Genomic DNA, 15,002 nt, shown 5'->3' on the forward strand with positions numbered 1-15,002 from the left:
CCAAGTCACTTTCTGGCAGGGGGCCCGGCTCAAGGGGCACAGACACAACACCTATCTTCAAAAAGGGAGACTCCAGCCTAGTCGAAAATTATAGATCAATCTCTTTATGCTGTGTCACCTGCAAAGTCATGGAATCAATCATCAACCAATCTATTACCCTCCAGCTAGAAACAAACAATCGACTCTCTAATAAACAATTTGGTTTCAGAAAAAAATTATCTTGTAATCTACAACTTCTACACTGGAAAAATATATGGACTACAAATCTTGACAGGGCAAAGCAATATATGCAATTTATATAGACTTCTGTAAAGCCTTTGATTCAGTAGTACATGACAAACTACTTCTAAAACTAAAATCCTATGGCATCTCTGGACCCCTCCATAATCGGATAACTGCATTCCTGTCAAACAGACAAGAAGTGATCAAAATAGGGAGCACCCTATCTAATCCTACACCTGTTAATAGCGGGAAGCATTCTAGGACCAATACTCTTCATACTACACATAAATAACCTTTGTGATCATATTATAAGTAACTCTTCACTGATGATGTAAAACTATTTGACATCACCAAAAATGCTGCCACCATTCAAAAAGACCTTGACCTTGTTTGGGAATGGTCAAAAAATTGGCAACTCCAAATCTCAACCAACAAATGTTCTGTCTTACACATTGGCAAAAGAATCAGAACACAAAATACAAACTGAGTGGACATGACCTTGTAGATGACCTTTATTCTTTCAAGGACTGTGGAGTACTCATATCAAATGATCTAAGTGCTAAATCCCACTGTAATAACATCACCAAAAAGGCATTAAGGGTTGTAAACCTAATTTTGCATAGCTTCTTTTCCAGTAATATTAAACTACTAAACAGAGAATACAAAACATTTGCTAGACCAATTCTCAAATACAGCTCGTCTGTCTGGAACCCGCACTGCATATCAGACATTAATACAATTGAACGTGTCCAGAAACATTTCACAAGAAGAGTCCTCCACTTCTCTACTCACAACAAAATACCTTATGCCACCAGACTTGAAATTTTGGGCTTAGAAAATTTAGAACTACACCGCCTTCGGTATAACCTAAGCACAGCTCATAAAATCATCTGCTACAATATCCTACCTGTCAATGACTACTTCAACTTCAACCAGAACAATACACAAGCACACAATAGATACAAACGTAAGATAAACCGCACCAAACTAGATTCAAAAAATATAACTTCAGCAACAGAGTGGTCAATGCCTGGAATGCACTACCTGACTGTGGTTTCATCCCAAAATCCCCAAAATTTTAACCTTAGACTGGCTACTGTTGACTTCACCCCATTCCTAAGAGGTCTTTAAGGGTTCTGCATAAGAGCACCAGCATGCTTACCATCCCTGTCCTAATGTTCCCTTTAATTGTATTCATTTTATGTATTCAATTCATGTTTATACTTATATATATTATCTAATTCGTACTCTACAAATAAATAAATATAAAAAAATAAAAAAATTAAGGGACGATGGGCTTGTCTTTACTAGATAAGATCAAAAAAATATTGAATAGAAATTTGGATTTGATGGCCTAGGCTGCCTCTCTGAGTTCTATGATTCTGTTTACAATTCTACTTATTACTGGTATGAATTCCCTAAGTCTATGGGAAATTATTAAGTTATGCATAAAAGTTGCTGTTCTGTATAGAAGTATTTTCTCTGAATTTGGAGATAATGCATAGCTATGTTTTTTGTCCTCCATGCCTCTGTCTAATTTACTTCATATACCAGTGATGGCAAACCTTTTCGGCATTGAGTGCTTAAACTGGAATGCATGTGCCCACACTTACGCACGTTCACACTGGAAATTTGAAGACCAGGTAGCCGGTATGCATGTGTGGCCGGTGCACCGGAAACCCAAACACTAGCTGGCCGGTGCACATGCATGTGCCAGAAACCAGAAGAGCAGCTGGTGACGGCATGCATGCCCACAGAGAAGGCTCTGCATGCCACCTCTGGCACATGTGCAATAGGTTCACCATCATGGTCATATACTAAGTGTATAATGTATACTGATGATTTCATATTGACTATCATATTTCTTAATGAAAATGGAAAGAAATGGATTTACTGGAAAACAAATTAGTTGATGAGGAAAAGTAGGACCAACATATTCTTACTTTTTGGACTGTAAAAGTACGTATGACATATTCTGCCAATGGTTCTGTCTCAATTAAGGTCACTTTGATATCTCCGTAGACTTCTGTGTCATCAGGCCAGTATCTGACACACTTCACCTATGTAGAGAAAAGTCACAAAAGTGAAAATTAATGTATGACATTGAGCTGTAAGACATTGTTTTCTAGGTCCAGATATGGGCCTAAAATGTACATTCCTGTAGAAAAAGAAATCAGAAGGACACTGCGTAGGACCTCTCACATGCATGGCTGTCTGCATCTTCTCTGCACTAGAAAGAGTGCAGAGAAGAGCAATAAAGATGATCAGGGGATTGGAGGCTAAAACATATGAAGAATGATTGCAGAAACTGGGTATGTCTAGTTTAAAGAAAAGAAGGACTGGGGTGACATGATGGCAGTGTTCCAATATCTCAGGCGTTGCCACATAGAAAAGGGAGTTAAACTATTCTCCAAAGCATCTCAGGGTAGAACAAGAACCAATGGATGGAAACTAATCAAGGAAAGGAGAAATTTCCTGACAGAACAATTAATCAGTGGAACAACTTGCCTCCAGAACTTGTAAATGCTCCACAACTGGAAGTTTTTAAGAAGAAATTAGATAACCATTTGTCTGAAGTGGTGTAGGGTTTCCTGCCTAAGGGGAGGGTTGGAATAGAAGACCTTCAAGATCCCTTCCAACTCTGTTATTCTATTCTAATTATTAGTAACCCCAAAAGGACCCAGAACAATAAGTATTAATGTAATTTATTTGTTTTGGTATAAGTGTTTGACATATAAAACCCATTTATTTATGGAAACCTTTTTCAACCTATATTTGCAGTACTTCACTTTGAATTAGACTAGTAATATACTTATAAAAGGTAAAGGTTCCCCTCGCACATACGTGCTAGTCGTTGCCGACTCTAGGAGGCGGTGCTCATCTCTGTTTCAAAGCCGAAGAGCCAGCGCTGTCCGAAGACGTCTCCGTGGTCATGTGGCCAGCATGACTCAATGCCAAAGGCGCACGGAACACTGTTACCTTCCCACCAAAGGTGGTCCCTATTTTTTCTACTTGCATTTTTATGTGCTTTCGAAACTACTAGGTTGCCAGAAGCTGGGACAAGTAACGGGAGCTCACTCCATTACACGACAGCACTAGGGATTTGAACCGCTGAGCTGCCGACCTTTCGATCGACAAGCTCAACGTCCTAGCCCCTGAGCCACCGTGTCCCTTAATATACTTATATGGAAACATAATTATACATATATGAATAGTGATACCTGAACAAATTCTGTTATGACTGTTATAGTGTTTGTCAACCAATTTGCAAATAGCCAAACTTGCTATCCTAACAATATTTGTCATGATAAAATGATGCTGTACATTAAAGTTGGGAAAATGATAACATAAAATATTGTTCATTCACTGAAGAGTTAATTCTGATTTTACTGTAGGTAAAATTAGGAAAGACAGAAGGAATCCAGTCTACACTTCTCAGAACTAAATTCTGTACACAATAAAATTCAATCAATGTGGGGGGAGATGACATCAGGAAAGTTGAGTAAAAAAGAAAGAAGTTGATGGGAAAGAAATGTACAACTAACACTAGGTAATTGTGCAAAATTGCTGCTATTATAAGCTCCAGCTAGATAAAGAGCCTTTTTGTATTGATACATTATGTGCCATCCAATCAGTGTCAACTCTTAGTATATATCCACCCTTCTTCAAAATGATCTGGATAGATTCTTCAGGTCTCCTAATGGTGTATCCATCACTGCAGTAATTAAATTCATCCACTTCGTTCCTGGTCATTGTCTTCTTTTTCCCTCTACATTTCCCAATGTTACGGACCTATGCATAGGATCTTTGCATAGTATGTCCAAAATATGATCATTTGAACTTGGCCATTTGTGCCTCAAGTGAAAGCTATCAGTTGATTTGTTCTGTGATCCATTTCTTTGTTTTCCTGGCTACCTATGATATTCTAGGAATCTTTCTCAATGCCATAATTCATAAAACAACAATATTCTTTTTATCCTTCAAAGTTGAACTCTGACATCCATAGAGTGGGAAACCATTGCCTGCATGGTGCTGATCTTTAGAAGGTGCTGATACATTATAGAATGTGAATCTTTCTTCCATGGCTTTTATTCTTACACTAGCAAGTGCTAGGCTGCAGCATGTTTCTTGACTTGTGGTTGCTTGACTTCTTCTCCTATTAATAATTGATCTTTTAAAAACAGAAGGTGTCTATCACTTCAATGTCTTCATTGTCAATTCTAAAGCTGGCTGTGATACTGTTATTAGTTTGATCTTTATATTTAATCGTAGTCTCCCTTTTTACTGGATTCTATGTGTTTTATTACTAGAAATTGCAGATTACTTGGTTTTTTCCCCCGCTATAAGAATAGTTTAGGTTTTTCTCCAATTTTAAAGCCAGATTCATCTTTTTAAAATTAGCCTCACTTATTATATATTCAATCTATAGATTTAAAAAATTAAGAATATACAGCTTTAACTCACTTCTTTGCTAATTGTTTAATTTTTAACATTGTTGATTTCAGAAAAGGCAGGCAAAGCCATACACATCTAAGTATTAATGATTCACCTGTGGAGATGGTTAATAGCATCAAGTTTCTGGGTGTGTAGCTAATGAGTAGGGTAGCTTGGCCACTCAATAGTGAGACACTGGTGAAGCAGGGCTGCAGCACCTGCATTTTATGCATCTCATGAGAAAAATCTTCCTTCCCCTGTCTTTACCACTTTCTATAGAGGGATGATCGAAAGCATCCTGTCATGTTGCAGGACTGTCTGGTTTGGAAGCATTACTGCTTCAGACAGGAAGATGGTGCAGAGAGTGGTGAGGATGGCAGAAAAGATCATTGGTAGTTCACTTCCTTCTATCCAGGATATAGCATATAAGCGATGCTTGAACAGAGTCCACAGGATTGTCTGGGTCACTTACACATCCTCTTTGTGACCTGTTTTCCTTGTTACCTTTGAGGAGAAGACTTCATGGTATCCAAAATAGAACATCTAAATTCAATCACAGTTTTGTTCCATATAACATCAACCTTGTGAATTCTCAGGTTTCTTCTTTCCGCTACATATTTAAAATGGACAGTGATTAATATATACAGTATAAGTATACGATGCAGGCTTATACTTATGTATGTATATAGCATTTGTATATGTGTGTTATGTATGTGTTTGGGCAGATATATACTTTCTCTTGAGAGCAGGCAACAGAATTTCATTTTTAATGTGGGACAGTGTGGCCACAGTAAAAAAAATGACAATCTTCTCTTCTCTTCTCTTCTCTTCTCTTCTCTTCTCTTCTCTTCTCTTCTCTTCTCCTCTCCTCTCCTCTCCTCTCCTATCTTATCTTATCCTATCTCATCTCATTTAATCTTCATCTGTTTTTTACACCATCTCAAAGGGCAAATATTGTATTCGTTCAAATGCTTTAAAATTTGGGAAATCAGAGCAATATAGACCAGTAGTGATATCATATATTGCTGATAGTAAGATTGCTTGAAAAGTCTGATCTATGTGCAATGTGATATGAACTTATTCTGATTTTCATCTAATGTGCAGATTAAAATGTAATTATAGCTCAGACTTCATTAAATTCTGAGTTCTTAGCGCAAACATTTATTTAAAAACATGTTTTGTAAGTTTAGAAATGCAGTTAGCAAATTTATTCAGAAATCCATATTATTGTGACAACACCAAAATGTATTTAAAATTTGTATTTAAATGCAAATTTGAAGTAGATTTTGATTATATTGCCACTTAACGTGTCAGTGGGGTATAGAAGCCTTCAAACTGAGCACATGTAAGAATGATATGAACCACAATATATGACTGATAATTTTGGAAATTAATATCTTACCCTGCCAACTTCCACCAGGTTGGTGACCATGACAACACTTGCTGAATTCTCCTGCCAGATCATCCTCCAAAAATCCTTCACTGTCTCTTGCATTGGCCCTGAAGGCGGAATAAGTAAAACAAAAGAGATCTTCCAAAGATTACTTTAGCACAAACATTTCAATTTATTTGTCTATCTGCCAACCACCCTTCTACTACCAAAACAAAATCTCCTAAGTGTGCCTGCTTATTTTCTTGGGAGAGGTCTGAAGAGTGATACATCTGTTGAATCATACGAGTAACTAGGATTTAAAATACTGTGCTAAGCTTTCAGTTAGTACCACAAACAGATATTAATACTCATAATTGAAGGTCACTTTGGAGTAACACATGAGACAAATATAGAATATTAATTTATGCTGGGATACAGTGCTAGGTCTGGTAAGAATACTTACGAAGTATAAATGGCACCAAGAATTCTAAATGCACCCTTAATTATAAGGTGAGATGTTAGGTGATAATACTCCTGGGTCACGTTTTAATTACCAAATGAATGTGTGATTTTTAACAGAAATCTTTTCATTGCCTTTGAGAATTGGGTGCTAAGTTCCGCTTTTCATATTTCTGATTGTTTTTTTCATCTTTTAAAAAACTGTATTGAAAACGTGTGAAAAAATATCATTTTGGAAAAAAAAATTAAAGGCTGGAACACAAGTTTAATTAATTACAAAGGAATCTTGCTGATTGCAATATGATTCCTATGAAACCAAGTGCAACACATGTGAAATTTCAATTATTATGTGTAAAAAAAATCCAGGTCTGTATTAAATTATCCTAAACTCAATGCTTATTTCAAAACAGAATTAAACTCTTATTTTTATCTTTAGAAACATATTCTAAGATAACATGTCCAAAAAGAAAAAAATTAAAAGCAAGAATTCATACTGTTATTAAAGAAATCATAATTAATTTGAAAAAGAACTTTTGAGTGAACCTATGTTAAAATGGCAAGGATGAATAACAAAGTAAATACATCTCTATGATACTTTGCCCTAAAACACCTACAATAATTTGTCTTCCAAATTAATGGCACTAACAGCTTTCAGGCATCTTTATATCTTTTATTTATCTTTGCATCCTGTCATTCGGACCATACTCTAGTTTTATAGTACTTACCCTGAGTTGCAATGTAATGGTGAGGCCGATGGTATCCCTAAAAAGAAGATAAGGAAGGGAAACCCATGAATTGCAATTTCAGATATGCATTTGATTTGTTAAAATCACAAAAATCAATGCTGTCTTTGATGCATCTGGAGTAAGAAAAGGGATATGAAAATTGCATGTCCCCGTATCCTCTGGACAGAGGCAGAAAATCCTCAATCATTCAATTATTAGAATTAGAGTGTGAATTAGAGGAAGGATAGTGATGGAGACTGAGTATCTGGATGCTTGGGACAGACAAAGAGACAGGTAAAATGTCCAGACTGTATTTTACAGTTGGAAAACTAATGAGGCTTTCTCAAGGTGACCACTGCAATCCTCTAAAGATCACATCTGGGATAGAAAGAGTCCCAAAAATGTTAGTTATATAAAACTACCCTGAATGAAAAAGAAGCATAGTATCATTCATGAATGGTAGGAATTGCCTCAGATTTTCTGATAGTTCTAAAAATTCTGAAACCATTTATGTATCAAAAGAAAGGAGATTTATGACTAGGGATAAAAACTAGACCTTACTTTCATATTGCCTGCCTAAACTATATTCACTTTAGGATTTAGCTTATCTTCTGTGCTAACAAAACAAATTTGGAGAAATTTGTGTCCCCTTATCTGTGGCATACACATCTGTTTCTTGTCAAAGTGGAAGAGGTCATTAGCTTGAATGTGGGGTGCTTTTTTTTAAGGAAATCATGTAGGATATACATTTTTACATGTTTTCCCTTTTCTTAATTGGAGGATCTTTTAAAAACACTGTGATTTAATTGACAAATATAGAATATTAATTTATGCTGGGATACAGTGCTAGGTCTGGTAAGAATACTTACGAAGTATAAATGGCACCAAGAATTCTAAATGCACCCTTAATTATAAGGTGAGATGTTAGGTGATAATACTCCTGGGTCACGTTTTAATTACCAAATGAATGTGTGATTTTTAACAGAAATCTTTTCATTGCCTTTGAGAATTGGGTGCTAAGTTCCGCTTTTCATATTTCTGATTGTTTTTTTCATCTTTTAAAAAACTGTATTGAAAACGTGTGAAAAAATATCATTTTGGAAAAAAAAATTAAAGGCTGGAACACAAGTTTAATTAATTACAAAGGAATCTTGCTGATTGCAATATGATTCCTATGAAACCAAGTGCAACACATGTGAAATTTCAATTATTATGTGTAAAAAAAATCCAGGTCTGTATTAAATTATCCTAAACTCAATGCTTATTTCAAAACAGAATTAAACTCTTATTTTTATCTTTAGAAACATATTCTAAGATAACATGTCCAAAAAGAAAAAAATTAAAAGCAAGAATTCATACTGTTATTAAAGAAATCATAATTAATTTGAAAAAGAACTTTTGAGTGAACCTATGTTAAAATGGCAAGGATGAATAACAAAGTAAATACATCTCTATGATACTTTGCCCTAAAACACCTACAATAATTTGTCTTCCAAATTAATGGCACTACCAGCTTTCAGGCATCTTTATACCTTTTATTTATCTTTGCATCCTGTCATTCGGACCATACTCTAGTTTTATAGTACTTACCCTGAGTTGCAATGTAATGGTGAGGCCGATGGTATCCCTAAAAAGAAGATAAGGAAGGGAAACCCATGAATTGCAATTTCAGATATGCATTTGATTTGTTAAAATCACAAAAATCAATGCTGTCTTTGATGCATCTGGAGTAAGAAAAGGGATATGAAAATTGCATGTCCCCGTATCCTCTGGACAGAGGCAGAAAATCCTCAATCATTCAATTATTAGAATTAGAGTGTGAATTAGAGGAAGGATAGTGATGGAGACTGAGTATCTGGATGCTTGGGACAGACAAAGAGACAGGTAAAATGTCCAGACTGTATTTTACAGTTGGAAAACTAATGAGGCTTTCTCAAGGTGACCACTGCAATCCTCTAAAGATCACATCTGGGATAGAAAGAGTCCCAAAAATGTTAGTTATATAAAACTACCCTGAATGAAAAAGAAGCATAGTATCATTCATGAATGGTAGGAATTGCCTCAGATTTTCTGATAGTTCTAAAAATTCTGAAACCATTTATGTATCAAAAGAAAGGAGATTTATGACTAGGGATAAAAACTAGACCTTACTTTCATATTGCCTGCCTAAACTATATTCACTTTAGGATTTAGCTTATCTTCTGTGCTAACAAAACAAATTTGGAGAAATTTGTGTCCCCTTATCTGTGGCATACACATCTGTTTCTTGTCAAAGTGGAAGAGGTCATTAGCTTGAATGTGGGGTGCTTTTTTTTAAGGAAATCATGTAGGATATACATTTTTACATGTTTTCCCTTTTCTTAATTGGAGGATCTTTTAAAAACACTGTGATTTAATTGACAACTATAGAGACTAGCATGAGAAAAGAGGATGTATAGTACTTTGTTAGAAGTTACAGATTTAATTTGCTTCAAAATTCAATTTTTTATTAGTCAGATGAGTATATTTAATTTGTTAACTTTATCTTTCTTTCTGTTCTTTAATTTCACAAAATCTCTTCAGGATACTTTATATATAGATTTACAATAAACATTGCATTTCAAGTTCCTGATCTTTTTTCAACAATCATCACATTGATCAACATGGTTACACTTTCTAATTTTCTAACAACATGGGGTGGTTGAGATCATGTTCCCATGAAGAAAAGCTACAACTAACCCCTTCAATATATTATTTTGTCAAGATTCAAAGAAGGCTATTTAGACATTGGCATTTGAAGGCATTTCATTCCTTTGTATGTTTGCCTAATAGTAAATTCCACTGATCCCAAAAATGTTAGTTATATAAAACTACCCTGAATGAAAAAGAAGCATAGTATCATTCATGAATGGTAGGAATTGCCTCAGATTTTCTGATAGTTCTAAAAATTCTGAAACCATTTATGTATCAAAAGAGAGGAGATTTATGACTAGGGATAAAAACTAGACCTTACTTTCATATTGCCTGCCTAAACTATATTCACTTTAGGATTTAGCTTATCTTCTGTGCTAACAAAACAAATTTGGAGAAATTTGTGTCCCCTTATCTGTGGCATACACATCTGTTTCTTGTCAAAGTGGAAGAGGTCATTAGCTTGAATGTGGGGTGCTTTTTTTTAAGGAAATCATGTAGGATATACATTTTTACATGTTTTCCCTTTTCTTAATTGGAGGATCTTTTAAAAACACTGTGATTTAATTGACAACTATAGAGACTAGCATGAGAAAAGAGGATGTATAGTACTTTGTTAGAAGTTACAGATTTAATTTGCTTCAAAATTCAATTTTTTATTAGTCAGATGAGTATATTTAATTTGTTAACTTTATCTTTCTTTCTGTTCTTTAATTTCACAAAATCTCTTCAGGATACTTTATATATAGATTTACAATAAACATTGCATTTCAAGTTCCTGATCTTTTTTCAACAATCATCACATTGATCAACATGGTTACACTTTCTAATTTTCTAACAACATGGGGTGGTTGAGATCATGTTCCCATGAAGAAAAGCTACAACTAACCCCTTCAATATATTATTTTGTCAAGATTCAAAGAAGGCTATTTAGACATTGGCATTTGAAGGCATTTCATTCCTTTGTATGTTTGCCTAATAGTAAATTCCACTGATCTCACAATGTTCTTCTGCAATATTAAACTAAAAAAAAATATTCTAAGATTCTGGAGGGTGATTGCTAGTTAAAATAGACAATATTAAACAAGTAATGAACAATACTTCAGAAAGATGAGCAAATAATCTGACACAGAATAAAGCACATTCCTTTGATCATAAAATAATATAAAACATATACAGTATTCAATCCCATTTAATCCACATCCCATTCAAATAAAAATAGTCGAAAACAGAAAATTGTTAGCACAGCATGAGCCTTATTCAATTAATCAATTGATTAGTAAATCATTAATTTGTACTGGCTTTGGGATGCAAATTTTGATCCAAACATTATACATTCTTCCTCTTCGTTTGTTTGTTTTACAAAATTCCATTTGAAGAAACCCTGGACTCTATCTTATGGTATGAGTATGATTTAGTAATTTCCATCCACTTGTTTGGCAAAGGCCTCATTTAAACCTGCAAAGTATCAAGTAATTGGATCTAGTTCTATTTTAATTTACCATGATGCTCTAGTTACTTTGAGGGGAATATAGTGGAGTAGATGTTCATAAAAGGTATTTGCTAGTGTACTGCTACTGTCTTCTATCAAAATATAGTTATTTAAACCTAATGCAGCTCACTATGTAAGGATCACACTGGAAGATAATTTGCTTAGCGATTCTTCAAAAAAACACCTCTCTGTGCAAAAAATATTTTCTTACAACACTTACATCAATATAATTTGCATTAATGTAATCTGAATGAGGATCTCCATCTAGTAACTGCAGTCTCACCCTGGAGTGATCATCTGTAAATAATTGGTAGAAAGTGTTAATATTAAATAAAATAACATTAAACCAAAACAAACAGGAATGCAAAAATGTACAGTATACAAATGGAGGAAACTTGGAAGATGTTTTCATGTTTATGTTTCCATTTAAATGTACATAACATTGGTTCCAAATACCATGGCTAAACTATCCAGCAATATGTTTATTGTGTATTTTACTGTAAATCCTGATTTGTTAAAGCCCTGCTTGAACTTAATATAATCTGAACGTGGTACAGGTTTTGTACTATGGTATTTGTTGGACCGTATTTTGAATAATTACACAAGTTAATATAAACCACACAAACCACACAGGTGCCAGAACATTATCATTTTTTAAAAAAATAAGATGAGAGAGGCTTAGGTTTTCAGTGATATTTGGAGATTTGACTTTGATTTTATATTTTTGTTGTTAATTACCAAGATAGACACATAGTAGATATGCATACAGTATAAATATAATGGATGATTTGTGTTAGATGATACCTTCAGTATCTGTTTATGTTAAAATTCACTGACAGTGGGAATCAGCCATGAATCAACATACAGGTTTTAGTCTGACCTTTAGTCTTTGTTTAAAGACAAGGAATCAGGAGAATAAACTAATCAGAGGAGGAGACCCAGCCAATTTATGCTATTAGTTTTAAGTGCCATCTGCTCTTGCACAAAGCTCAGGCTTTTTGTTTTAATGTACATTTGCTGACAATACAACACTTAGATAGACAGTCAATTTCAACTGAATAAGGAGACGATTTTACAATGTCAATTTTAAGACATATCTATTGTAATGAGGGCAGCAAAAAATCTTTTTCTACACCATAAAGTCCTGCAACAGTTATCCTTTTTAATATTCAGTTTTCTTATTAAGATTTTAAGCATTGTAAGAATTATGAGATTTTGGTTTCTATATGAATTTGCTTTGGTCACAAAAGTCAGAATAAAATAATCCTTTGTTTATAAAGCAAGCCCGTAAAATACTAATTATCAGAAGCCACAGAAGTGCAGTGATTAGAATGCAGTATTGTAGGCTAACTCTGCCCACAGTCAGGGAGTTCGATCCTGACCAGCTCAAGGTTGGTTAAACTTTCCATCCTTCCGACGTCAGTAAAATGAAGACCCAGATTGCTGGGCAATATGCTGACATTGTAAACCACTCAGAGAGGGTGGTAAAGCACTTATATACTGAGTAGTATATAAGTACAAATACTATTGCTATTTTTATTTATTTATTTATTTATTTATTTCGATTTTTATACCGCCCTTCTCCCGGAGGACTCAGGGCGGTGTACAGCCAAGTAAAAATTCAAAAAATCATCATTTGAGGAGACAGCAAGATTCAGAAATACGTTGATAAACTGGAACAATGGGCAGAAACCAGTAATATTAAATAAAATAACATTAAACCAAAACAAACAGGAATGCAAAAATGTACAGTATACAAATGGAGGAAACTTGGAAGATGTTTTCATGTTTATGTTTCCATTTAAATGTACATAACATTGGTTCCAAATACCATGGCTAAACTATCCAGCAATATGTTTATTGTGTATTTTACTGTAAATCCTGATTTGTTAAAGCCCTGCTTGAACTTAATATAATCTGAACGTGGTACAGGTTTTGTACTATGGTATTTGTTGGACCGTATTTTGAATAATTACACAAGTTAATATAAACCACACAAACCACACAGGTGCCAGAACATTATCATTTTTTAAAAAAATAAGATGAGAGAGGCTTAGGTTTTCAGTGATATTTGGAGATTTGACTTTGATTTTATATTTTTGTTGTTAATTACCAAGATAGACACATAGTAGATATTCATACAGTATAAATATAATGGATGATTTGTGTTAGATGATACCTTCAGTATCTGTTTATGTTAAAATTCACTGACAGTGGGAATCAGCCATGAATCAACATACAGGTTTTAGTCTGACCTTTAGTCTTTGTTTAAAGACAAGGAATCAGGAGAATAAACTAATCAGAGGAGGAGACCCAGCCAATTTATGCTATTAGTTTTAAGTGCCATCTGCTCTTGCACAGAGCTCAGGCTTTTTGTTTTAATGTACATTTGCTGACAATACAACACTTAGATAGACAGTCAATTTCAACTGAATAAGGAGAGGATTTTACAATGTCAATTTTAAGACATATCTATTGTAATGAGGGCAGCAAAAAATCTTTTTCTACACCATAAATTCCTGCAACAGTTATCCTTTTTAATATTCAGTTTTCTTATTAAGATTTTAAGCATTGTAAGAATTATGAGATTTTGGTTTCTATATGAATTTGCTTTGGTCACAAAAGTCAGAATAAAATAATCCTTTGTTTATAAAGCAAGCCCGTAAAATACTAATTATCAGAAGCCACAGAAGTGCAGTGATTAGAATGCAGTATTGTAGGCTAACTCTGCCCACTGTCAGGGAGTTCGATCCTGACCAGCTCAAGGTTGGTTAAACTTTCCATCCTTCCGACGTCAGTAAAATGAAGACCCAGATTGCTGGGCAATATGCTGACATTGTAAACCACTCAGAGAGGGTGGTAAAGCACTTATATACTGAGTAGTATATAAGTACAAATACTATTGCTATTTTTATTTATTTATTTATTTATTTATTTCGATTTTTATACCGCCCTTCTCCCGGAGGACTCAGGGCGGTGTACAGCCAAGTAAAAATTCAAAAAATCATCATTTGAGGAGACAGCAAGATTCAGAAATACGTTAATAAACTGGAACAATGGGCAGAAACCAGTAATATTAAGTTTAATAAGTAAAAATGCAAAAACAAACATTTGGGTAGGAAAAAAGCTAAGACATAAGTATAGGATGATGGGAGCAGACTGGGAAGTAGTGCATGTGTAAAGGATCTAGATATTGTGTTTGAGTTGAGCACAAATCCTCTGAGTGATGTAGCTAAATAAGAACAAATACAATCTTAGCTGTATTAATAGAAATATAGTGTCAAGATTATCTCTATTCCACAGACAACACTCAGAATATTGTATCTAGTTCTGGGCATTGTGTTAGAAAGAACACTGAGAAACTACAGCATGATCATAAAAGTGTAACCAAAATGATAGGAAGCCAACAAGGATTACAGTTGGAGATACTGCATTAGTTACGGTATGTTTTATTCGGAGAAGAAAAAACTATGGTAGTTATCTTCAGATATCTGAAGGATTATTTGAAGATGCAGCGGAATTCTGAATTGTTCAGAATTATTCCAAAAGATTGACAGTAAATCAGTTTATATTACAAGAAATACATTTTTTTACTAGCTGGTAAAATTATTTTTCAACATTTCTGCAT

The 15,002-nt window shown here is 34.3% G+C and overlaps 1 protein-coding gene across 1 annotated transcript in view; it reads right to left on the bottom strand.

Moving 5' to 3' along the window:
• The window catches only part of PTPRT (protein tyrosine phosphatase receptor type T), a 541,915-nt gene that overhangs the window by 34,295 nt on the left and 492,618 nt on the right, over positions 1-15,002 (bottom strand). The window contains exons 17-20 of the mRNA XM_058177805.1: positions 11,595-11,671; positions 8,803-8,839; positions 6,059-6,156; positions 2,166-2,282 (exon numbers count right to left, since the gene is read on the bottom strand). Coding sequence (XP_058033788.1) covers positions 2,166-2,282; positions 6,059-6,156; positions 8,803-8,839; positions 11,595-11,671 — 329 coding nt within the window. The remainder of the gene's footprint in view (positions 1-2,165; positions 2,283-6,058; positions 6,157-8,802; positions 8,840-11,594; positions 11,672-15,002) is intronic.

Source organism: Ahaetulla prasina, chromosome 3 (assembly GCF_028640845.1).
Source record: "Ahaetulla prasina isolate Xishuangbanna chromosome 3, ASM2864084v1, whole genome shotgun sequence".
In the NCBI taxonomy this organism is placed as follows: Eukaryota; Metazoa; Chordata; class Lepidosauria; order Squamata; family Colubridae; genus Ahaetulla; species Ahaetulla prasina.